We start from the raw sequence: 21,094 nt of genomic DNA, 5'->3' as shown, positions 1-21,094 counted from the left end.
AGTAAAGACAAATAAGTCAATGGGACCTGATGGAATACACCCAAAGCTATTAAAAGAGCTTAGTGGTGTACTAGCAAAACCATTAACAGATTTATTTAACCAATCATTGTTAACAGGAGTAGTCCCAGAAGATTGGAAGTTAGCGAATGTTGTGCCCATTCACAAGAAAGGTAATAGGGAGGAGTCGGGCAACTATAGGCCAGTAAGCCTTACTTCAGTAGTGGGGAAAGTGATGGAAACCATGTTAAAGGATAGGATTGTTGAACATCTAAAAACACATGGATTTCAAGATCAGAGACAACATGGGTTTACTTCAGGGAGATCATGCCAAACTAATCTTATTGATTTTTTTGATTGGGTAACTAAAATTATAGATCAGGGTGGCGCAGTAGACATTGCTTACCTAGATTTCAGTAAGGCTTTTGACACTGTTGCACATAGAAGGCTTATCAATAAACTGCAATCTTTGAGTTTGGATTCCAATATTGTTGAATGGGTAAGGCAGTGGCTGAGTGCGAGGCAACAGAGGGTTGTAGTCAATGGAGTATATTCGAAGCTTGGGCTTGTCACCAGTGGGGTACCTCAGGGATCTGTACTTGGACCCATTCTCTTTAATATTTTTATTAGTGATGTTGCAGAAGGTCTTGATGGTAAGGTGTGTCTTTTTGGGGATGATACTAAGATATGTAACAGGGTTGATGTTCCAGGAGGGATAAGCCAAATGGCAAATGATTTAGGTAAACTAGAAAAATGGTCAGAGTTGTGGCAACTGACATTTAATGTGGGTAAGTGCAAGATAATGCATCTAGGACGTAAAAACCCAAGGGCAGAGTACAGAATATTTGATAGAGTCCTAACCTCAACATCTGAGGAAAGGAATTTAGGGGTGACTTTTTCTGAGGACTTAAAGGTAGGCAGACAATGTAATAGAGCAGCAGGAAATGCTAGCAGAATGCTTGGTTGTATAGGGAGAGGTATTATTAGCAGTAGAAAGAGGGAAGTGCTCATGCCATTGTACAGAACACTGGTGAGACCTCACTTGGAGTACTGTACACAGTACTGGAGACCATATCTTCAGAAGGATATTGATACCTTAGAGAGAGTTCAAAGAAGGGCTACTAAACTGGTTCATGGATTGCAGGATAAAACTTACCAGGAAAGGTTAAAGGATCTTAACATGTATAGCTTGGAGGAAAGACGAGACAGGGGGGATATGATAGAAACATTTAAATACATAAAGGGAATCAACACAGTAAAGGAGGAGACTATATTTAAAAGAAGAAAAACTACCACAACAAGAGGACATAGCCTAAAATTAGAGGGACAAAGGTTTAAAAATAATATCAGGAAGTATTACTTTACTGAAAGGGTAGTGGATGCATGGAATAGCCTTCCAGCTGAAGTGGTAGAGGTTAACACAGTAAAGGAGTTTAAGCATGCGTGGGATAGGCATAAGGCTATCCTAACTATAAGATAATGCCAGGGACTAATGAAAGTATTTAGAAAACTGGGCAGACTAGATGGGCCGAATGGTTCTTATCTGCCGTCACATTCTATGTTTCTATGACACTGTCTATTACGAAAGCAAAACGATCAGGATCATATATTAAATTAAATGACATTAATTCTAAAATATGCATCTTCCCAGATAATCTTATTACTGTAACTGCATTGATCAATCCTATCCATATGGCTTGACTGTTGCACCAAACCTTTTTTTTTTTGTGTTTTAAATAGTTTTTTTTTTGTGTTTATAAGCATAGTTATAGACATGTGCTGTCGTGACATCAGCAGATTGCAGTTCCTCCCAAATTCCATTTAGACATAGTAGATTAGTATACAATTTTATTGCACTTTCTCATACCCTCTCGAAGGGGCTCCCACATCAACATCTGTATGTCATAACTTATTTTATAAAGAGCACATTTCTTCCTCAAGGGCGTATGAAAAACTGGTATATCATTGTACACAGTCTGCTAGTTGCACAAATTGAATGTATTTTATATTGTGAATGTATGTATTTATATATGTACCGAATTTAAACATCTGAAGTTTTTATTTTTCTTAATTTTTTTTTAGAGTATTGTATTATGAAGTCATACAATTTGCAGTATATAGCAATAACACTGAAAAAAAGCATTATATAATTATTAGCTTGTGTTCTCTTTTATAATTCTTTATTTTTCCTGTGCATGAGTATACAAATAACATATAATCTTGCAGTGCCACAACAACAGTAGCAAGCATATTAAGAAAAGTAGTTAACATGGCATGCGAGTAAACAGCACCATTTTTTATATTAAAGTAAGCAGGCTATCTAATGAGAGAGTACACAGGCTTTAATATGCATGTCCCCACTTTCAGTTGATGCTAGGTAGTCAGTTAGAGGTGAAGAGACCTATAGGGGAAATGCATAGTGTGCAACTGAGAGAAAATAAAGAGCATCTGATACTAAACAGTTTCATAGAGGTAAGATTGCTCAGATATCGCTACATGGGGGAGGTACACATAATGAATAATGTACCACTAGGACTGGTCCCCGTGTCATCTTTAAGATGCTGCAAGCCTTAAGCCAGTGGGGGAAAAAAAGGTAGGGACGCCCATCGGTTTGCTGAAAAGTGTCTTAGCTAGGAGGATATACCGTATATACTCGAGTATAAGCCGACCCGAATATAAGCCGAGGCCCCTAATTTTACCCCAAAAAACTGGGAAAACGTATTGACTCGAGTATAAGACTAGGGTGGGAAATGCAGCAGCTACTGGTAAATTTCTAAATAAAATTAGATCCTAAAAAAATATATTAATTGAATATTTATTTACAGTGTGTGTATAATGAATGCAGCGTGTGCGTATGAATGCAGCGTGTGCGTATGAGTGCAGCGTGTGCGTATGAGTGCAGCGTGTGCGTATGAGTGCAGCGTGTGCGTATGAATGCAGTGTGTGTATGAATGCAGTGTGTGTGTATGAATGCAGTGTGTGTATGAATGCAGTGTATGTGTATGAGTGCAGTGTGTGTATGTGTATGAGTGCAGTGTGTGTGTATGAGTGCAGTGTGTGTGTATGAGTGCAGTGTGTGTATGTGTATGTGTATGAGTGCAGTGTATGAGTGCAGTGTATGTGTATGAGTGCAGTGTGTGTGTATGAGTGCAGTGTGTGTATGTGTATGAGTGCAGTGTGTGTGTGTGTATGTGTATGAGTGCAGTGTGTGTGTGTGTGTGTGTTGCAGAGCCTTGGTGGGGGGTGGGCAATTTTATTATTTTTTTATATTATTATTTCTTATTATTTTTAATTTAATTTAATTATTATTATTTTATTATTATTATTATTATATATTTTTTCGTCCCCCCTCTCTGCTTGATATATGGCATGGAGGGGGGCTCTCCTTCCCTGGTGGTCCAGTGGCATTGGCAGTTCAGTGGGGGGGTGGGGGGTGAGGGAGGCTGTCAGAGCTGTAACTTACCTCTCCTGCAGCTCCTGTCTGCTCTCTCCTCCTCCGCGCCGTCTGGTCAGCTCTTCTGTCAGCTCCCACTGTAAGTCCCGCGGCTCTCGCGAGATTTACACTGGGAGCTGACCGAGGTGCTGAACGGACGGCGCGGAGGAGGAGAGAGCTGACAGGAACTGCAGGAGAGGTAAGTTACAGCTCTGACAGCCCCCACAGCCCCTGTCTGTATTATGGCAATGCAAATTGCCATAATACAGACCAGGGCCGGACTGGGAAAAAAATTCGGCCCGGGCATTTTTTTATCACAGCGGCCCACTAAGAAGGGGGCGGGGCAGAGAGAGTGTGTTCATCATTAATGACAAACACGCCACCTCTCAAAGTGAGCATGTTGGTTCAATGCTCTTCCAGGGCAGACCATGCGCAGAGCTCTGCTGAAGAGCTCTAGCATGAGAAAAAAGCCCTGTATTTGTTCTGCACAGCGCAAGCAAATTTAATAACATGCTTGCACTGTGTTTCCTTGCAACTTGTCTCTGGTGTCTCTATAAATGGATACCAGGAGACAAAAATGCCAGGAAAGAGTATTGTGCATGTGTTTGGAGCCTGCCATTGTGTGTATGCAGAGTGAGCTGATTGTGGTGTGGTATTGTGTTATAAGGTCAGTTTTAGTCGTGTTGTGTTTGTGGTGTAATGTAATGCATATGTGGCTAGGGGCTGTAGAGAATGTGTGTATAGGGGATGTAGCAAGAGTGTGCATACAGGCTATAGTGTGTGTGTGTGAGAATATTATATATATATATATATATATATATATATATATATTATATAAATATGTTTGGAAGTATTGTGTATGTGTGTGGTGCAGTGTGTCGGGGGGTTCTGTGTGTATGTGAGGGGTGCAGTATGTGTGTGTGAGGTGTGATGTGTGTGAGGGTGCGGTGGGTGCTGTGTGTGAGGGTGCTGTGGTGCTGTGTGTGATTGATTTGTGTGAGGGTGCTGTGGGTGATTTGTGTGTGTGGGTGCTGTGTATGATGTGTGTGAGAGTGCTGTGTATGATGTGTGTGAGAGTGCTGTGTGTGATGTGTGTGAGAGTGCTGTGTGTGATGTGTGTGAGAGTGCTGTGTGTGATGTGTGTGTGAGAGTGCTGTGTGTGAGAATGCTGAGTGTGATGTGTATGAGTGTGCTGTAGATGATGGGTCTGAGAGTGCTGTGTGTGATGTGTGTGTGAGAGTGTTGTGTGTGATGTGTGAATGAGAGTGCTGTGTGTGAGAATGCTGAGTGTGATGTGTATGAGAGTGCTGTGGATGATGGGTGTGAGAGTGCTGTGTGTGTGAGAGTGCTGTGGATAATGGGTGTGAGAGTGCTGTGTGTGAGAGTGCTGTGTGTGAGAGTGCTGAGTGTGATGTGTGTGTGAGAGTGCTGAGTGTGATGTGTATGAGAGTGCTGTGGATGATGGGTCTGAGAGTGCTGTGTGTGATGTGTGAATGAGAGTGCTGTGTGTGAGAATGCTGAGTGTGATGTGTATGAGAGTGCTGTGGATGATGGGTGTGAGAGTGCTGTGTGTGAGAGTGCTGTGGATAATGGGTGTGAGAGTGCTGTGTGTGAGAGTGCTGAGTGTGCTGTGTGTGAGAGTGCTGTGTGTGAGAGTGATGTGTGTGAGAGTGCTGAGTGTGATGTGTATGACAGTGCTGTGTGTGAGAGTGCTGTGTGTGAGAGTGCTGTGTGTGAGAGTGCTGTGGATGATGGGTGTGAGAGTGCTGTGTATACCTGTTAAAAGGGATTGTGTGTGTTTGGGGGGGTAGATAAAACCAAAAAAAAAGTAGGCATTATGTCCCCCCCTCCCTTCTTACCTTTTAGCCTGGGAGGGGGGGACCGGCATTGTGGTATCTAGGAGGGGGTTCAGGCAGTCTCACACCATCCCTGGTGGTCCAGCGGTGAGTGAACTCTAGCCTGTGGGGCTAGAGTTCACTCTTGCGAGATCCGGTCGTTGCTATGGCAACGCTCCGGATCTCGCGAGAGGAACCTGGCGGAGCTGTAAGATAGAGCTCCGCCGGGTCCTCTCCTGGCTCCCTCCCTCCCTCTCTCCCCGCTGGCGGCCTCAATATTCTCTATGTGGGCCGGTGAGGGAGATCTTTGATCTCCCCACCGGCTCATCATTGAAAACAGCGGGGCCGGCGCTCGGATAGTGCCGGCCCTGCATAGAGCGGCAGGGGAGATCCTGTGATCTCCCTGCCGGCCTCGGCCCCACGGCCATCGCGGCCCACCGGGCATTTGCCCGGTGTGCCCGATGGCCAGTCCGGGCCTGATACAGACTATTGACTCGAGTATAGGCCGAGTTGGGGTTTTTCAGCACAAAAAATGTGCTGAAAAACTCGGCTTATACTCGAGTATATACGGTAAGTTATTTAAGCATTACACAGGTTTTGGTGTTTAATTACAGATCGATTGGTATGTCAGCAAAGTGGCAACACATCTGGTAGTCAATGGGTTATTGCTGACAATGTGTGCAATGCTAAGCTGATATATATATATATATATATATATATATATGTATGTATATGTGTGGCATGCAAAGTTCCTATAAGCTGAAAATAAAACAAAACAATCAGCGACCACACATGAGAAGAAACCGCTGGATTCTAAGGCACTTATACAGTATTGCTGCTAGCATAATGTAAACAAAAAGTGATAACTCAAAATAATTGCTTTTTGTTACAAAACTATCAAGCATGGATGCATTATTATTTAGTCGTGCATTGGTTGACCAAAGAGTGACGTGTTAGCAATACCATAAAAGGATGAATAAAGAAAAACATGTCATAATACTTGTGCCCATCCTTACAGTATACTGTACTTGTTCGCTACTATGCACAATGTGTTAGTTAAAGCTAACATGATATTGGCTGGGGATCAATGCCTGGTAGGTGGTTGTGTAGTTTAACCTCCTAGTGGTCCCCAGTTGTTGGGCAGTAAATGGTGCACCAGAAGGGCTTAGCATGAAGAGGAGTTAACATTAATGCCTCAGTTATGATTGTGACATAGAGATTGGATTCGGGATGCATAATGTACTACTACAGGTGAGTTAGTTTGGCGTTCAAAGCCAAACCTTAGTATTAGGGGCATTTTGTATCTTGGTGTGGTACCCCTAGCGGTGGGGAGGGTGGTTTGGTAGGAGGTGGTGACGCCTATCATCTGGTGCTGAGTTGAAGGCATAGGGTGTTGCTGTATCTAATACAGGTAGTCGGGTGCTATTTTAGCTCTTGCACCAATTATTGCGGTGACCCTTTGGCCTCAGGCAGTTACACAGGAGATATATCATTTAAAATAAACAATTAAGTAACACAAGTGTAAACATAGGATAAACTGATGAATTATAGAATTGTGATATTTAAAGCTAGAACTTGTCGGTGGGACACCTGTGTGGGGAACACGAGTATCCTACGTAATTATTTCAGTGTTTAAGAATAATTGAATAATGCTTTACTATGGGGAAATCCTAATGCGAGTGTGACCTTTGCCGCAAAAGTTCATTAGATATCCCCCGCTGGCTGACATCGCCGGAGGAGGAGCGAATGCGGGAAATGAGCCAGTGCCGAGGGACATCAGCTCTGGACCCAGGTAAGTGACATGGTTTTTAACCCCTTCTGCACCAAGGAGGGTTGGGCCCGAAGGTTGGGGGAAGCTACAGTGTCAGAAAACTAAGTTTCCCTTTAAATCTGTGCTTAGATTGTGTCCATCATCAGCATGCTTAGCGTGCTGGTTCCTGACGACCAATGTTTTGTGCTGCACTAAGTCCCCCATCAGCCCTGCCGCCGCGACATCACTTCCAGTGAAGGGGAAGGAAGTTTATTTTATTATTATTTTTTTTATCTGTGTGTAAAGATAGGGAGCAGTGCAAGCAAGGTTGCTTCAACACTGTTTTTGGCCTGCAGTTACCCTTTAAAAAGACCCTCTAAGTAGCGATCGACTGATTATCGGTCTGGCCGATATTATCGGCCAATATTCTGTATTTTCGGCAATATTGGTATTGGCCAATAAAAATACCGATATTGCCGATAATATATAACAGGACCGCCAGACTCATTCCAAGCCCGGCGGTCCTGTTGGGGGCCCGCAGCAAGCGTTTACTTACCTTCCCAGCAGCTCCTCCAGCTCCCCAGTGTAAATATCGCGAGATTTACACTGGGGAGCTGGAGGAGCTGCTGGGAGGTAAGTAAACGCTTGCTGCGAGCCCCCACTGCTCAGTACATGCCACTGGACCACCAGGGAATGTCATATTCCCCCTCCCTGGCCAAGTAACAAGCAGGGAGGGGGGACTAGAAAATAAATAATAATTAAATATTTTTAAAAAAATGTCCCCTCAATTACATACACTACACAAACACACTGCATTATATAAACACACTACCCAAACACACTGTATATAATGCAGTGTGTGTGTTTGTGTAGTGTGTGTATATAATGCAGTGTGTTTGTGTAGTGTGTTTATATAATGCACACTACATAAACACACTGCATTATATAAACACACTACACAAACACACTGTGTATATAATGCAGTGTGTGTTTGTGTAGTGTGTGTATATAATGCAGTGTGTTTATATAATGCACACTACACAAACACACTGCAGTATATACACACACTATACAAATAAACACACTGCATTCACTATACACACACTACACAAATACACACACTTTGCATTTAGTATATACATCATTCACTTTACGCACACACTGCTTTCACTATACGCACTACACAAACACTCTGCATTCATTATATATGCACTACACAAATACACACTGCATCCACTACACAAATACACACTGCATCCACTACACAAATACACACACAGCTCCCCTGTCTAAACACACTGCATCCACTACACATGGCATGTATATTTTGTGCATTTACCTTTGGAAATAGTTATTTTTCTCAAAATGGTAAATGTACAGAATATCGGTAAGTTATCGGCTATCAGCCTGAAAGTTCACAGAATATTGGTATCGGTATCGGCTCTAAAAAAAAATCAATATCGGTCGATCCCTACCTCTAAGCACCATGACGTATGCAGCTAAATATAGTGATTATGGTGCAAGAAGTGTCTGGGTGCATATCCTCTTGTTTTTTGTGAAAACATTTTCAAATAGTTTGACTAAAACTACAGCTTCACACATCATTATCAGTACAGTAAGCCGTTATGGTACTAGGAGTGTTATGGTGGTATTCAAAAAAATATATAAACTGTCACTAGTCCCTTCCTAACCATCGTGCACTGTAAGGTAACCTGTAAAGTGAGTTTTTCTTACCGTTTTTCCAGCACCAAGACTTTCATTGGGTCGCATTGGTGACGGGCATGCGTGGCGATGCTACATGTTTGTCCAACCAACTGCTTCTCACAGGGAAGCATTGAATACAATACTTGCCTATGAGCTGCATTTGATGATATGTAATGTCCTCATGGCTGTCAAACGTCACAAAACTGATTGAATCTCTGTTGCTGCAAAACTACCACTTTTCTTGGTTTTCTTGAAGACGGCCACAGAAGTGATTTTAGGGCTGCAATGTAAATACAGGGCCACTGCACCAGACCACTTCACTGAGATGAAGTGGTGTGGGTGACTTAAGTGGTCCTTTAGCCAATATATTTCCTAACTCTTAAGTCATTTGCCTTCACCATAATAAGGCTGGGAGGCAAAGCTTCAAGGCAGACTGTAGCAATGTTTATTAGCCTTGAACTTTCCCAAAAAATATTTTTTTAAAAGAAAAATTCAGCCTCAGTGACCCTAGGTAAATGAAAGGTTACATGTCTGTACAAGATAAAGATAACTTTGAGATGGGAGAGGTTTCCTTTGGTGACTCATCATTCATGTCTGATAAGCGTTTAGTGATGAGTCAGATTGACTGGGTCACTAGGTGATAAAGGACCCTGCAGGATGGGTGTCTGTTTCGGAGATGTGTACAAGACCGATAATGCACAAGAGTAGAATATTGCTGAGAAAACTTCACATTCTCATTCCATTGGTGGAGATTAATAGAATGATTTCAGCTACCAATAATGCATTCTGTTCTAAGTATTGAGTATCCTGTATTTTTTTTTTTTTTTTTTTTACAAATTCTGTGTAAACTTATATTTATTTTTGTTGGCGCCTGTGTAAGGAAATGCACAGTTATCGTAAAACCATGTTATTTTGTATCCTGAATGCACAGGAGTTTAGACAGTAACAATATTGTATAATTAATGGTATTTCGATATCATAAGTATATCTAATTGGTGGATTTATCTATTAATATTTATTAGTGAGTATTTTTTCCTTGTTATTGTAGTTATGTACAAAATAAATATCTAGTTATCTTTGGATTGCATTCTAAAGATTGCATCTCGGCACAGATCTGTGCGGGGTTCTTTAAGGTCGTGGGGACGGCATATTATGGAACTAATGTTAAGCTATGATTTAGTGTAATTTTGTAATCAATATTTAGTTTTCATAGTTGCCAACTCTTAGGGCTTGCTTGCTATAAAATAGGGCAGAGTGTGATGATCGTATCTGTGCAGACACGCAAACTTGAGCTGTGTGATAGATATGCACTTTTATGTATAGGATCTAGTCTTCGGGATAGCAGTTTTTAAAGTTTGTATATATCTTCAGTATTTTTATTTGTGGTGGTGGTGGTTATGGTGATTATTTAGAGATCTGTTGCTGACTTATGTTGTATGTATGTACACCTTGGATAAAACCTGATTTTCTGTTATTATATTGTGCATGCGACTCTGCACTGCTCTGAGCTTAATGTGTGATCCTAATTTGGTCCGTGGCCCTGGTTCTGGAGTTTTGGATTGGTTCCCTTGATATGTCTGAAGAGGTGATTCGTATTTACCCACGGCTGTGTGGATCCTGGTAGCTATATCAGTGCAGAACCTCATGCTTGGTCCATGGAGTCTTGAGAAAGTGCTGCTCGCAGGAAACGTATAGACTTATTGATTAATTGACATATAGTGGAAGCGTTGGTTGCAGTCCTATATGTTGAAATTTTGAAAAATGTTGAAAAGAATGGAGTTTTTAACCTACCGATCAGTTTAGAGCTTTTATGTACAGTGTATTTATCCTCTGTTATTTCAGTAACAATATTTCTGACATAAATTGCCAACAGCCACATTGTCTTAATTTTTAGATTTTTGTTTTTATTTTCACCTTTTTACATACCGGTATATCTTTATATTTTTGGTAATGCCAGGGAAAAAGTTATGATAAATTCACCAGCAGGAGGCCACATCTTCTGCTTAACTGTGTTGCAGGACAAAATGTTATGGCAGGAAGAGTATCAAAAGGCAATATGTGTGTATGCCTATAAGATTGCAAGCTCTGTAAAGGAGAGGTAACTAAGTATTAGAGTTTCCGAAGCCTCCTCATAAATAAATAGTAAAATGTTATGTAGCTAGGTATCCCTACAGTTTTCCAATATATTTTATGTTTTATAAAATGGGTAGGTTAAACATTGATAACTTATAATTGTAATGATCCTTTATTATTGTAAATTGCCTTCTATTAATCTGCCTTTCCTCTGTACCTCTTTTGGCTAGAAATATTTTATCTGTTCATAATCCTATTATTTTCTGTGTTTTGCAGGAGGCAAATATTTTAGATTATCAGCATCATTCGAGAGATTATAATTCACATTTGGGCCATGGATCTGTTCTCATGCCACAGCGGAGAAGGCCGTCACTTCTCTCTGAATTCCAGCCTGGGATTGAAAGGTAATTGAATATTTTAAATTTTTGAATCTACAATTTAAAGGATCACTATAGGGTCAGGAACACAAACATGTATTACTGACCCTAAACTGCTAAACCCACCATTTAGGTGGCTTCCCCCCCCCCCTATAAAAGTATAAAACTCACCTTATTTCCAGCGCCGCGTGGGTCCACCCTTTGTGACATCATCAAAATGGCTGATTTTTAGCCAATCCAATGCTTTCTCATAGGGATGAGGCCAAATGCCGTTTTGGCCAATCAGGACCTCCTCATAGAGATGCATTGAATCAAAATTCTGCGTCTCCATGCAGAGCGTGGGTACGCTGAACGGCAGGGCTGCTTACTGTGCAGCCCTGAGCCAGGAAGCCCTCCAGTGGCCATCTGAGGAGTGGCCACTTGGAGGTGTCCCTACGGCCAATGTAAACACTGTCTTTTCTCTGAAAAGGCAGTTTTTACATGAAAATGCCTGAAGGGAGCTATTATACTCACCAGAACAACTAAATTAAGCTGTAGTTGTTCTGGTGACTATAGAGTCCCTTTAACTTAGTTCACGCAAGTGGAGACCACTGTTGGAGGCAACTTTGAGGTTAAACCTTTCGAGAACGGTTTAATCCTTTGAGGTAAAAGTGCCTCCAGGGGCCTCCTGGCACCATAACAACGTCATTTAGATGAAGTTGTTTTGATGCCTGAAGTATTACTTTAAACACTATTAAAAACCCTGGAATGTTATGGTTTCTTTTTAAGGATACTTACAATACTTTTCTGTTAATAAATGCACTACATCTGTTATCTGACACTATGTCACTGTGGTTTGCATTAATGCATGAACATTAAAAATAGGGAGTTTATTTTAGAAAGTGTCAGCACTGTAAGCATTAGTGGGCGGTTGGGTACCATCTGGCCCAGGTGCTTTTTAAATACTAAATATATATAGCCCTAGGTTTGTTTTCAAGGGCATGCCAATAAAAATTGGGTTCCATGTCTTTACAGCTATTATTAAACTTGTATATATAGGTAAGTTCAACATTCTCACTCTTCTTCCTGCTAATGCAGAAGCTTCAAGGCTTAAAGCTTCATGAAATGTTTTTTGTTCATTCTCTGTATAATGCATTAAAGAAAAATAGAGTTCACATAATGAATGTAGTATCCATTTAAAGTTAATTGTTTGGTTTTATTGAAGAGAAAAAAAAAGAAGCTTAATTTGCATATGGAAAGACATCACACAAAAAGAGCAACTTTGAAATAATATATTAAATTTGAGAGTTCCATAAGTAAGCATATGTTTGGATAGAATTTGTACCCCATGGGGATGCATATAATGTCTGATTTTTTTTTTCCCGGGGAAACTTTCTTAGTGCAAAATCCTCAGCGTTTATGGTATGTTTTTGTATCACAAGAGTGGATATTGATCAATCACTGACTCATTCTGATAGGCTGAATGATCCTATCCTAGGAGAGTTTCAAAGCTGGCCTGGAATCACCTTTCTCAGCTCCATGAGTGAAGTGTTTTTAGATTGACCATGTGTTTATACAGAGAAATGAAATGTGAAGAGACACAAGGCTGTCATACCTTTTGAGGTTTTAAGACTGAGGGCACTAATGTAGGTACTTGAAGCGTAAAACAGAAACCCTGTTGATGGTAATCCTTTTGTGTTGAATGTATTCTGTGTTTACCTTTATTTTACACTGCAAAGTGCACAAGCTTTATGTATACTAGACACATCAAATGCTATGACAGCTGTGTGATCTGGTACTGTGTAAAGTCTACACCTATTATATACTGAAAAAGGGGAAGTGACTATGTATTGTTTGAGAAATGCAGATATTAAAAGTGACATTCCAGACACAAAAAGCACTTTTGTTAGCTGAATGTGTGAAGAGTTTGTCCTCTTTTTGCATTTTTACAAAAAATGCAGATTTCAAAATAGTCACTTTTGAAAATTAACCGTGTTACACCTCCAGGCTATCAGACAGACAACCAGTCCAGACTACCTGTATAGACTTCACATTGAGCTGCATAGGGAAGTCTGTGATTGGACAGCCACAGAAAGTCTGGGCATCCTATAGTGCCAGGAAAACAAACCCGTTTTCCTGGCACTATAGACTCCTGGAGTACCCCCCTTCAGCCACTTACCTGAATCCAGTGCAGATGTCCCTCGGCGCTGGGTCAGGCTCCGCACATGCTCCTCCCCCACCGATGTCAGCCGGCGGGGGAGACCTATTGCTCATGCGCAGCAGGGGCTAAGCTCGCATTAGACCTCCCCATAGGAAAGCTTTATTCAATGCTTTCCTGTGGGAAAAATCTGACGCTGGAGGTCCTCACATACCTCCAGCGTCAGATAATGGACCAAAAGTCCGTTTGGATTCCAGAAGCCCTCTAGTGGCTGTCTGTTTAGATATTTTCTGTTTTACATTGCAGCACTAAGTGCAAAAGGGTCACAGCACCCAGACTACTTCAATTAGCTGAAGTGGTCTGGGTGCCTACAGTGTCCCTTTAAAACAAAGCAGACAAGAGCACTGCAGCTGTTGCAAGCTGTTTATATATACACACCCAATTAAGGAAAAAAGAATAATTAAATGCATGAATGTCTTCATGTATTATAGCTACTAAACAGTGATTGGGGGTGGCAGTAAACTGTCCATTTAGGCTTCTTTTCTCTGGTTTTCAGAATCACACTGGTTTCTATGACACACCACTTCATGCTGATTGTCAAAATCACCGCTTGACAAATGCTTGGAAGTTAGGAGCCAGTTTTTTTGTTTTTTTAAATTAACAAAGTATTATTTTCAATGACAAAAATACAAGTCTTAAAGGGACATTATCGTCACCAGAACCACTACAGTGTAATATCGTAGTTCTGGTGTCTATAGCCTGTCACAGCATCTTATCCAGTGTCTTCACGCACTGCAATGGGGCGCTGAATGTACCCCAAAATGATGCATTATTCAATGCATCTCTATGAGGAGATACTGATTGGTGCAGCACAGTGTTTTGCCGCACATGTGCAATAACTTCCCTAAACCCTTGCTGAGCTCGTTAAGATTAATGATCTCAGCCATGGAGGTGGAGCCAGTCATGGAGAGGCCAGCACAGTGTGGGGAAAAATGTGATTGGAGGGGAGCCGGTTATCTAGACGCACACTGTCAGTCAGACACAAACACATTCTCTCACAAATTATTATTAATTTTAATTTAAGTCCACCAAGTCTCCTTATATTTAGGAGAGCACTCTCGCTTGCTATTTAGTAGGGCCTGAGTGACGTCCTGTTCCATCACCCACGGGAGCAGAGCAATAAAAGCCGGAAGATTTCTGCTCCCTTGCCGCTGAACAGGCTGACAAGTCCCAGGTGCCAGGAAAAAATTCCTAGTTGCCATGACGATCTGGGATTTGTTGAGCCCTGGTCAAAGTATACAAGGTGTTGTGCTGCAGTATGTAGGATTCATATTCAGCTGCAGGGAATGCCACTCATTATTCAAGGCAGTTTCTTTTCAAAACCATCATTGATTGACTAATTGATTTATATGCTGCAACGTGTGAATTCCAAATGGTGTATGAAAGCACTTTTCATGTACTGCCAAGCAACACTAGCTATCCTCCCCAGCCGATAACAATAATAGATTCTCATGAAACCAGGTGCTAAAAATCAGAGTTTAATGTGAGATTGACACCAGACTGTGCAGACTCAAGTTGAATCAATGTGTGGTCTGCCTGGCTTTCAGGTAATGTTGAGCTCATTTTATTATATGTATGTAGAAGAGTCAGGTATTTGTGTAACACTGAATTGTTCTTGCATTTGCCGGCACGCTAGTTGCAGAAGCAGCAGACAGTTTAATTTACTTTGAAGACCTTTAATTTTATTTTAAAAGCTATTTGGAAATTGCTTGTTCTTCAACTCTGAAATATTTGTGGTTGCATTCAGAGACATTTCGGTCTGTTTGGAGGTGAATTTACAGAATTTCCAATGTAATAAATTGAGCAATATTAGTTTTTGGAGTGGAGCTGCTCAATAAGCTGAGCACCTTTCACACAGAATGCTTGAGATGTTGACTTTGCATGCAGCTTGCTGTCACTTAGGCTCTCTTTAAGATATCTGAAAAGCCTGCTGTATGCATTGCAGGGATGAATCTTGGACAGCAAAAGAAGTAAAACCTACTTGTTTGTTGTTACTCTTTAAAGAGGCAGGTTTATAGCTGGAAAGCCCTTTGGAAATTGCTTCAGGTATAATCCAGTGTGTTCTGGGAGACTGTGACTGGAACATCTTTTACTATGACCTATGCACAAGCTTAATTATATGAATGCTCAGAAGGCATTCCTCTGGCAGCTGAAAGGGCTGCCTGTCTGCTGGTGTAATGGATTTGCTCTTTGTGTTACAACACTGCATTGATCACAGCTGTTCTTTTGGGATCCTAGTTTTGATTTCTTGAAGTGGCTGTCATCACAAATGAGGTCAGCAGATGTATTCTTTAAAGGGATAATTGTAAGGAATTTGGGGTATTTCAAATTTAAGACCAAAATAACAGAACTGGAAAATTTTGTCAGCTATATTTCTAATGCAGCTACTTTTGGCTTTAAATGTAAAATCAATGTTGAATGCCTTACCTTTCACAATTAAGTGAATAACCCAGCGTGAGGATGTCTAGCATCAGGCGATCAAAAGTCGCCTAACAACCCTAAAGTCCCTCTAGTGGCTGTCTTGTAGACAGCCACTATAGGTGTAGTTAACCCATAAATGTAATTATTTCAGTTAAACACTGCAATAATTACATTTGCATGGTTAATGGCCTAGGACCATGCACCCAGACCACTTAAATAAGCTGAAGGGGTCTGGGTGCCTATAGTGTCCCTTTAACCAGGAGTGGGACTTTACTAAAGCTCTGCCATTTTTCATGTTTTGCCAACTTATTATACATAAGAAAATGTGCATCTTAAAAGCACAACAAACATTTGAGTAAAAAAACAAGGAGTTAAAAGGGGAAAAATATATGTAAACAATAAAAATGTATGAGGTGACTAAATTAAATGATTTTAAATTGATTTTATGATGGCAGCACACGAATCCCTCATACTGCACGTTCTAGCCCGGTCTGAAGTAAAACAAAATTTGTAATTCACAAGCGTGTGTGTGTATATAAATATTATATTACATGATCTGCCATTATTTTATTTATTTTAAAGGGCAGACGTACATGAAATCCTGCTCTGTATAAAACAGAATTTGAAAACACTTCCCCCTTATAATGTATAACGTGTATACATTTTACCTCCCCCTTCTGACATCCCATTATAGAAACCCCCTCCGTTAAATAAATATTAATTTGTATAGTGCACATACAGCAATAACAATTCTGATAGGAAATTAATAGCTTTATCAAATTTTGTGGTTTGTTTTACATAAGCAGGATATGCGTATTCGGTCACTATAAAACTACAATATAAACAATTTCCTCACCAGAGGCAGAACACATTTTCCATGATATAACTTTTTGTGTATATGTGAATCTGACATGTTACATTGCAATCAGTCTATGTAGGAAGAGCCAGTGGGTTGTAATTTACATGGAGTTAAAAGTTGTCATGAAACCTCATGTTGTTTAAAAGTAACTTATAAAATGGTGTAATTTGAATGTTTGAATTCAGTTCTAGGCTTGTGCTTTGTGTTAGGGCTGGGTTAAGTTGCATTGTATTACAGATCTGGCTGAGTCTCCTTTGGCAAGACTGAACATGCAGTGGGTGTGAATTCCGTCATGGCCTCTAGCTACTTATCCTAGGTGATAACTATTTATCTTCATGTCTGAAGTGCTAATTTTACCTTCAGTTTAACCTTTAACATGCTGATACTATGCCATATCAAAGTCAGCCCAGTTCAAACCTGCACATATTATAGGAGTTCCCATGTCATATGCAGCCCAGGGAGATAACTGGGTTCATGTTTTGTAGTCATCAAAATTTATTGCACAAACCTCTTAACATAACTGGGATAATGCGCATTCAAAAAAAAAAAAATTGATATAGCGGAACATACCTCACTTGAAAACATTTCTTATCGATGCGTTTAGTCATTCGCTGACATATGACTGTTAATCGCTAAACTGACCCTAATTGTAAAGCACTGTTTGTTTAGCAAATTGCTTAATGTTAGGAGACATTTATATTGTTTTCCTCGGTCATTGCTCCTTACCTTTGCTCCAGAATAATAACCGTTTTGCCTCGATAAGTCTTACAATCTTTAACCCCTTAAGGACACATGACATGTGTGACATGTCATGATTCCCTTTTATTCCAGAAGTTTGGTCCTTAAGGGGTTAAAGGGAAAGTATAGACACCCAGGCCACTTCAGCTCATTGGGTGCACTGCAGTCATTTTAACCCTGCAGTTGTACTTATTAATAACTGCAATAACTACCTTGTGAGGGTTTAAAATTGTGTTGTGATTCTGCAATGGACACTTTCACATCGTTAAAATCTAGATCAATCAAGTGATGATTTTTCTATAAACTATGTTTATTATAGTTTGTTGAGTTAAAAATAATGTTCTTTTGGGAATAGCAGAACATAGCTTCTGCTTTGAAGTGTATTCTAGTTCTGCATTATACCGCATGTGGCATTAAAGGGACACAAGTCACCCAGACCACTTCATCTCAATGGGTGCATTGTATTTCTTTTAGAAACGACATTGCAGGGCTAGTGACTGTCATACTGAGTTAAACTCTGTCACGTGGCATGAAAACCCATAGTTTAATACTGCACATGTGCATCAGGTCACCAATGCTCCTTTATAAATATTAATTGCACATTGGCACTGTAGCATTAGGAACACTGGTTTGTGTTCCTTTAATGACTTGACTGCGGTAGATATCTGTGTAGAACTCATGAGAAAATACAAGGTAGTGATACAGTGAGGGGGGAAAAAGTATTTGATCCCCCTGCTGATTTTGAACATTTGTCCACTGACAAAGAAATGATCAGTCTATAATTTTAATGGTAGGTGTATTTTAACAGTGAGAGACGGAATAAAAAAATCCTGAAAAGCAAAGGTCAAAAAATTGATAAATTGATTTGCATGTCAATGAGTGAAATAAGTAGTTGATCCCCTATCAGTCAGTAAGATTTCTGGCTTCCTGGTGTCTTTTATATAGGTAACAAGCTTTTAAAGGGAGTGCTTCTAATCTGAGTTTGTTACCTGTATAAAAGACACCTGTCCACAGAAGCAATCAATCAGATTCCAAACTCTACACCAGGCATAGGCAACCCTCGGCACACCAGATGTTTTGGACTACACCTCCCATGATGCTTTACCAGCATTGTGGGGGATGTAGTCCACAACATCTGGAGTGCCGAAGGTTGCCTATCCCTGCTCTACACCATGGCCAAGGCCAAAGAGCTTTCCAAGAGTGTCAGGGACAAGATTGTAGATCTACACAAGGCTGGAATGGGCTACAAGACCATCGCCAAGCAGCTTGGTGAGAAGGTAACAACAGTTGGTGTGATTATTCGCAAATGGAAGAAACACAAAATAACTGTCAGTCTCCCTCGGTCTGGTGCTCCATAAAGATCTCACCGCGTGGAGTTTCAATGATCATGAGAACAGTGAGGAATCAGCCCAGAACTACACAGGAGGATCTTGTTAATGATCTCAAGGCAGCTGGGTCCATAGTCCCCAATAAAACAATTGGTAACACACTATGCAGTAAAGGACTGAAATCCTGCAGCGCCCGCAAGGTTCCCCTGCTCAAGAAATCACATGTAGAGGCCTGTCTGAGGTGTGCCAATGAACATCTGAATGATTCAGAGGAGAACTGGGTGAAAGTGTTGTGGTCAGATGAGAACAAAATCGAGCTCTTTGGCATCAACTCATCTCGCTGTGTTTGGAGGAGGAGGAATGCTGCCTATGACCCTAAGAACACCATCCCCACCGCCAAAAATGACAGTGGAAACATTATGCTTTTGGGGGTGTTTTTCTGCTAGGGGGAATGGACAAGTGCACCGCATTAAAGAGATGATGGACGGGGCCATGTACCGTCAAATCTTGGGTGAGAACCTCCTTCCCTCAGCCAGGGCATTGAAAATGGGTTGTGGATAGGTATTCCAGCATGACAATGCCCCAAAACATACAGCCAAGGCAACAAAGGAGTTGCTCAAGAAGAAGCACATTAAGGCTCTGCAGTATCCAGACCTTAATCCCATAGAAAATCTGTGGAGGGAGCTGAAGGTTTGAGTTGCCAAATATCAGCCTCGAAACCTTATTGACTTGGAGAGGATCTGCAAAGAGTGGGACAAAATTCCTCCTGAGATGTGTGCAAATCTGGTGGCCAACTACAAGAAACATCTGACCTCTGTGGTTGCCAACAAGTCGAAGGGGTCAAATACTTATTTCACTCATTGACATGCAAATCAGCATGGGACACTCCAGGCACCAATAAATGTTTTGGAGAATGTGGCACCATAAGCCTGCCTCTTTGGCCACGCCCCCTCACTCCAGAAAAAGACTTCCCTTTTAAAAGGTATGCACACAGCTCAGCCAATGACTGTACTCAATGTTCTGAAAAGCAAAACAACCTGCATTAGAAGGAGAGGACACCCAGGGAGGCACATAGTAAGGATATCACTACCTGTTTGTAATTTTTCTGTCTGCAGGCAGGTTGTGAATTAAAAACAGCTCACTTAGTGCTGATGGGGCTGAGACTTGATAAGGAAGTCTTTCTGGCATGAGTGGGCATGACTGAGAAGGCAGGCTTATGGTGCAACATTCTGCAAAACATTTATTGCTGCCTGGAGTGTCCCTTTTTAATATTGCAGGGAGGTGAGGATGACATGAAGGGCCCCTAAATCAGCTGCTAATGTCTGTTGGCAGTGCGTGCAGATGACAATCCTATACATATTTTTGCACTGAATTGACGTGTGCTGTTAGGTGTAACTAACCTCTGGAAGAAATGTGCAGGTTTCATTGTAAAGGCATATTCTAATGGATATATGTTTTGAATGCTGTTCTTTTCAGGTGTTACTTGGGAATTGATTTCATGCACTTGGCGTGTAAATGTGCATGTGGTTCTGAAAACCAAAATTCACAGTATGTGTGTGAATAGGGCATTTTGGAAAGACTGCAGTGCCGAGTTTATAACTGCCTTGACAGCACCACAACCCTTTTTAAATACAACCGTAAAAATCAATGGTGTGAAGTTAAACAGAATGGTCACCTCCAAAAAAAGTGACTTTCTCATTATTTTCTCCAGACTAGGTAGCTGCCACAAGCACACTGGGTAAAGACATTTCGAAGAGACTGAGCACAGATACTGTAAATAGCTATAATTTAAAAGGCAGACTTGTTTCTAGCGCCCTCTAGCTCTCAAGGGCGAGTTGGACGTGTCATTGCACAGAAAAATGTGTGGATGCCACATTGTTTAATTTATGTAAAGAATATTCAGTCGTAGCTGCTGTGACTACAGATTTTCTCCATGCCAACGAAAGCCATTGAAGTGATACCCGTTGATGCCGTATTGTATTCTATACGGTAGGCCTTTAATTTGTAGCATGCTGGTATTATATTGATGTAATTCAGCACAGCCTGTACAGTTTCCACTGTTACCATCTATAACAGCACTTCTGTGGCCTGGTGTGTAATGATTTCTCTTTGGCTAATCTACATTATGAGAAGCTATGCAGCTGAATAGGTGCTTGAGGCTTACAGGAACACAGGATATGATGCAGAACAGTTATCACACTCTGTTACACAACATAGGTCTTGTCAGGGAAAGCAGGGGGAGAAAAGCTACTCTGATTTCTTTTTTTTTTCTATTAACTGTGCTGGACCTCAACTTCAAGAGTTTTGATCCTCTGAGAACACCGTGTTCTAGATCTCTTCCTATGCAGTGATGGAACGATTCTCTGCAAAGTCTGGGCACGT

At 41.0% G+C, this 21,094-nt stretch overlaps 1 protein-coding gene across 10 annotated transcripts in view; it reads left to right on the top strand.

Moving 5' to 3' along the window:
* Positions 1-21,094, top strand: part of NCOR2 (nuclear receptor corepressor 2) — a 360,458-nt gene that overhangs the window by 127,809 nt on the left and 211,555 nt on the right. For all 10 annotated transcript variants that reach the window (XM_063454320.1, XM_063454317.1, XM_063454326.1 and 7 more), the window contains exon 3: positions 11,069-11,196. In XM_063454320.1, coding sequence (XP_063310390.1) covers positions 11,069-11,196 — 128 coding nt within the window. The remainder of the gene's footprint in view (positions 1-11,068; positions 11,197-21,094) is intronic.

This window comes from Pelobates fuscus, chromosome 5 (assembly GCF_036172605.1).
Source record: "Pelobates fuscus isolate aPelFus1 chromosome 5, aPelFus1.pri, whole genome shotgun sequence".
In the NCBI taxonomy this organism is placed as follows: Eukaryota; Metazoa; Chordata; class Amphibia; order Anura; family Pelobatidae; genus Pelobates; species Pelobates fuscus.
This window is presented reverse-complemented; position numbering and strand designations above follow the sequence as displayed.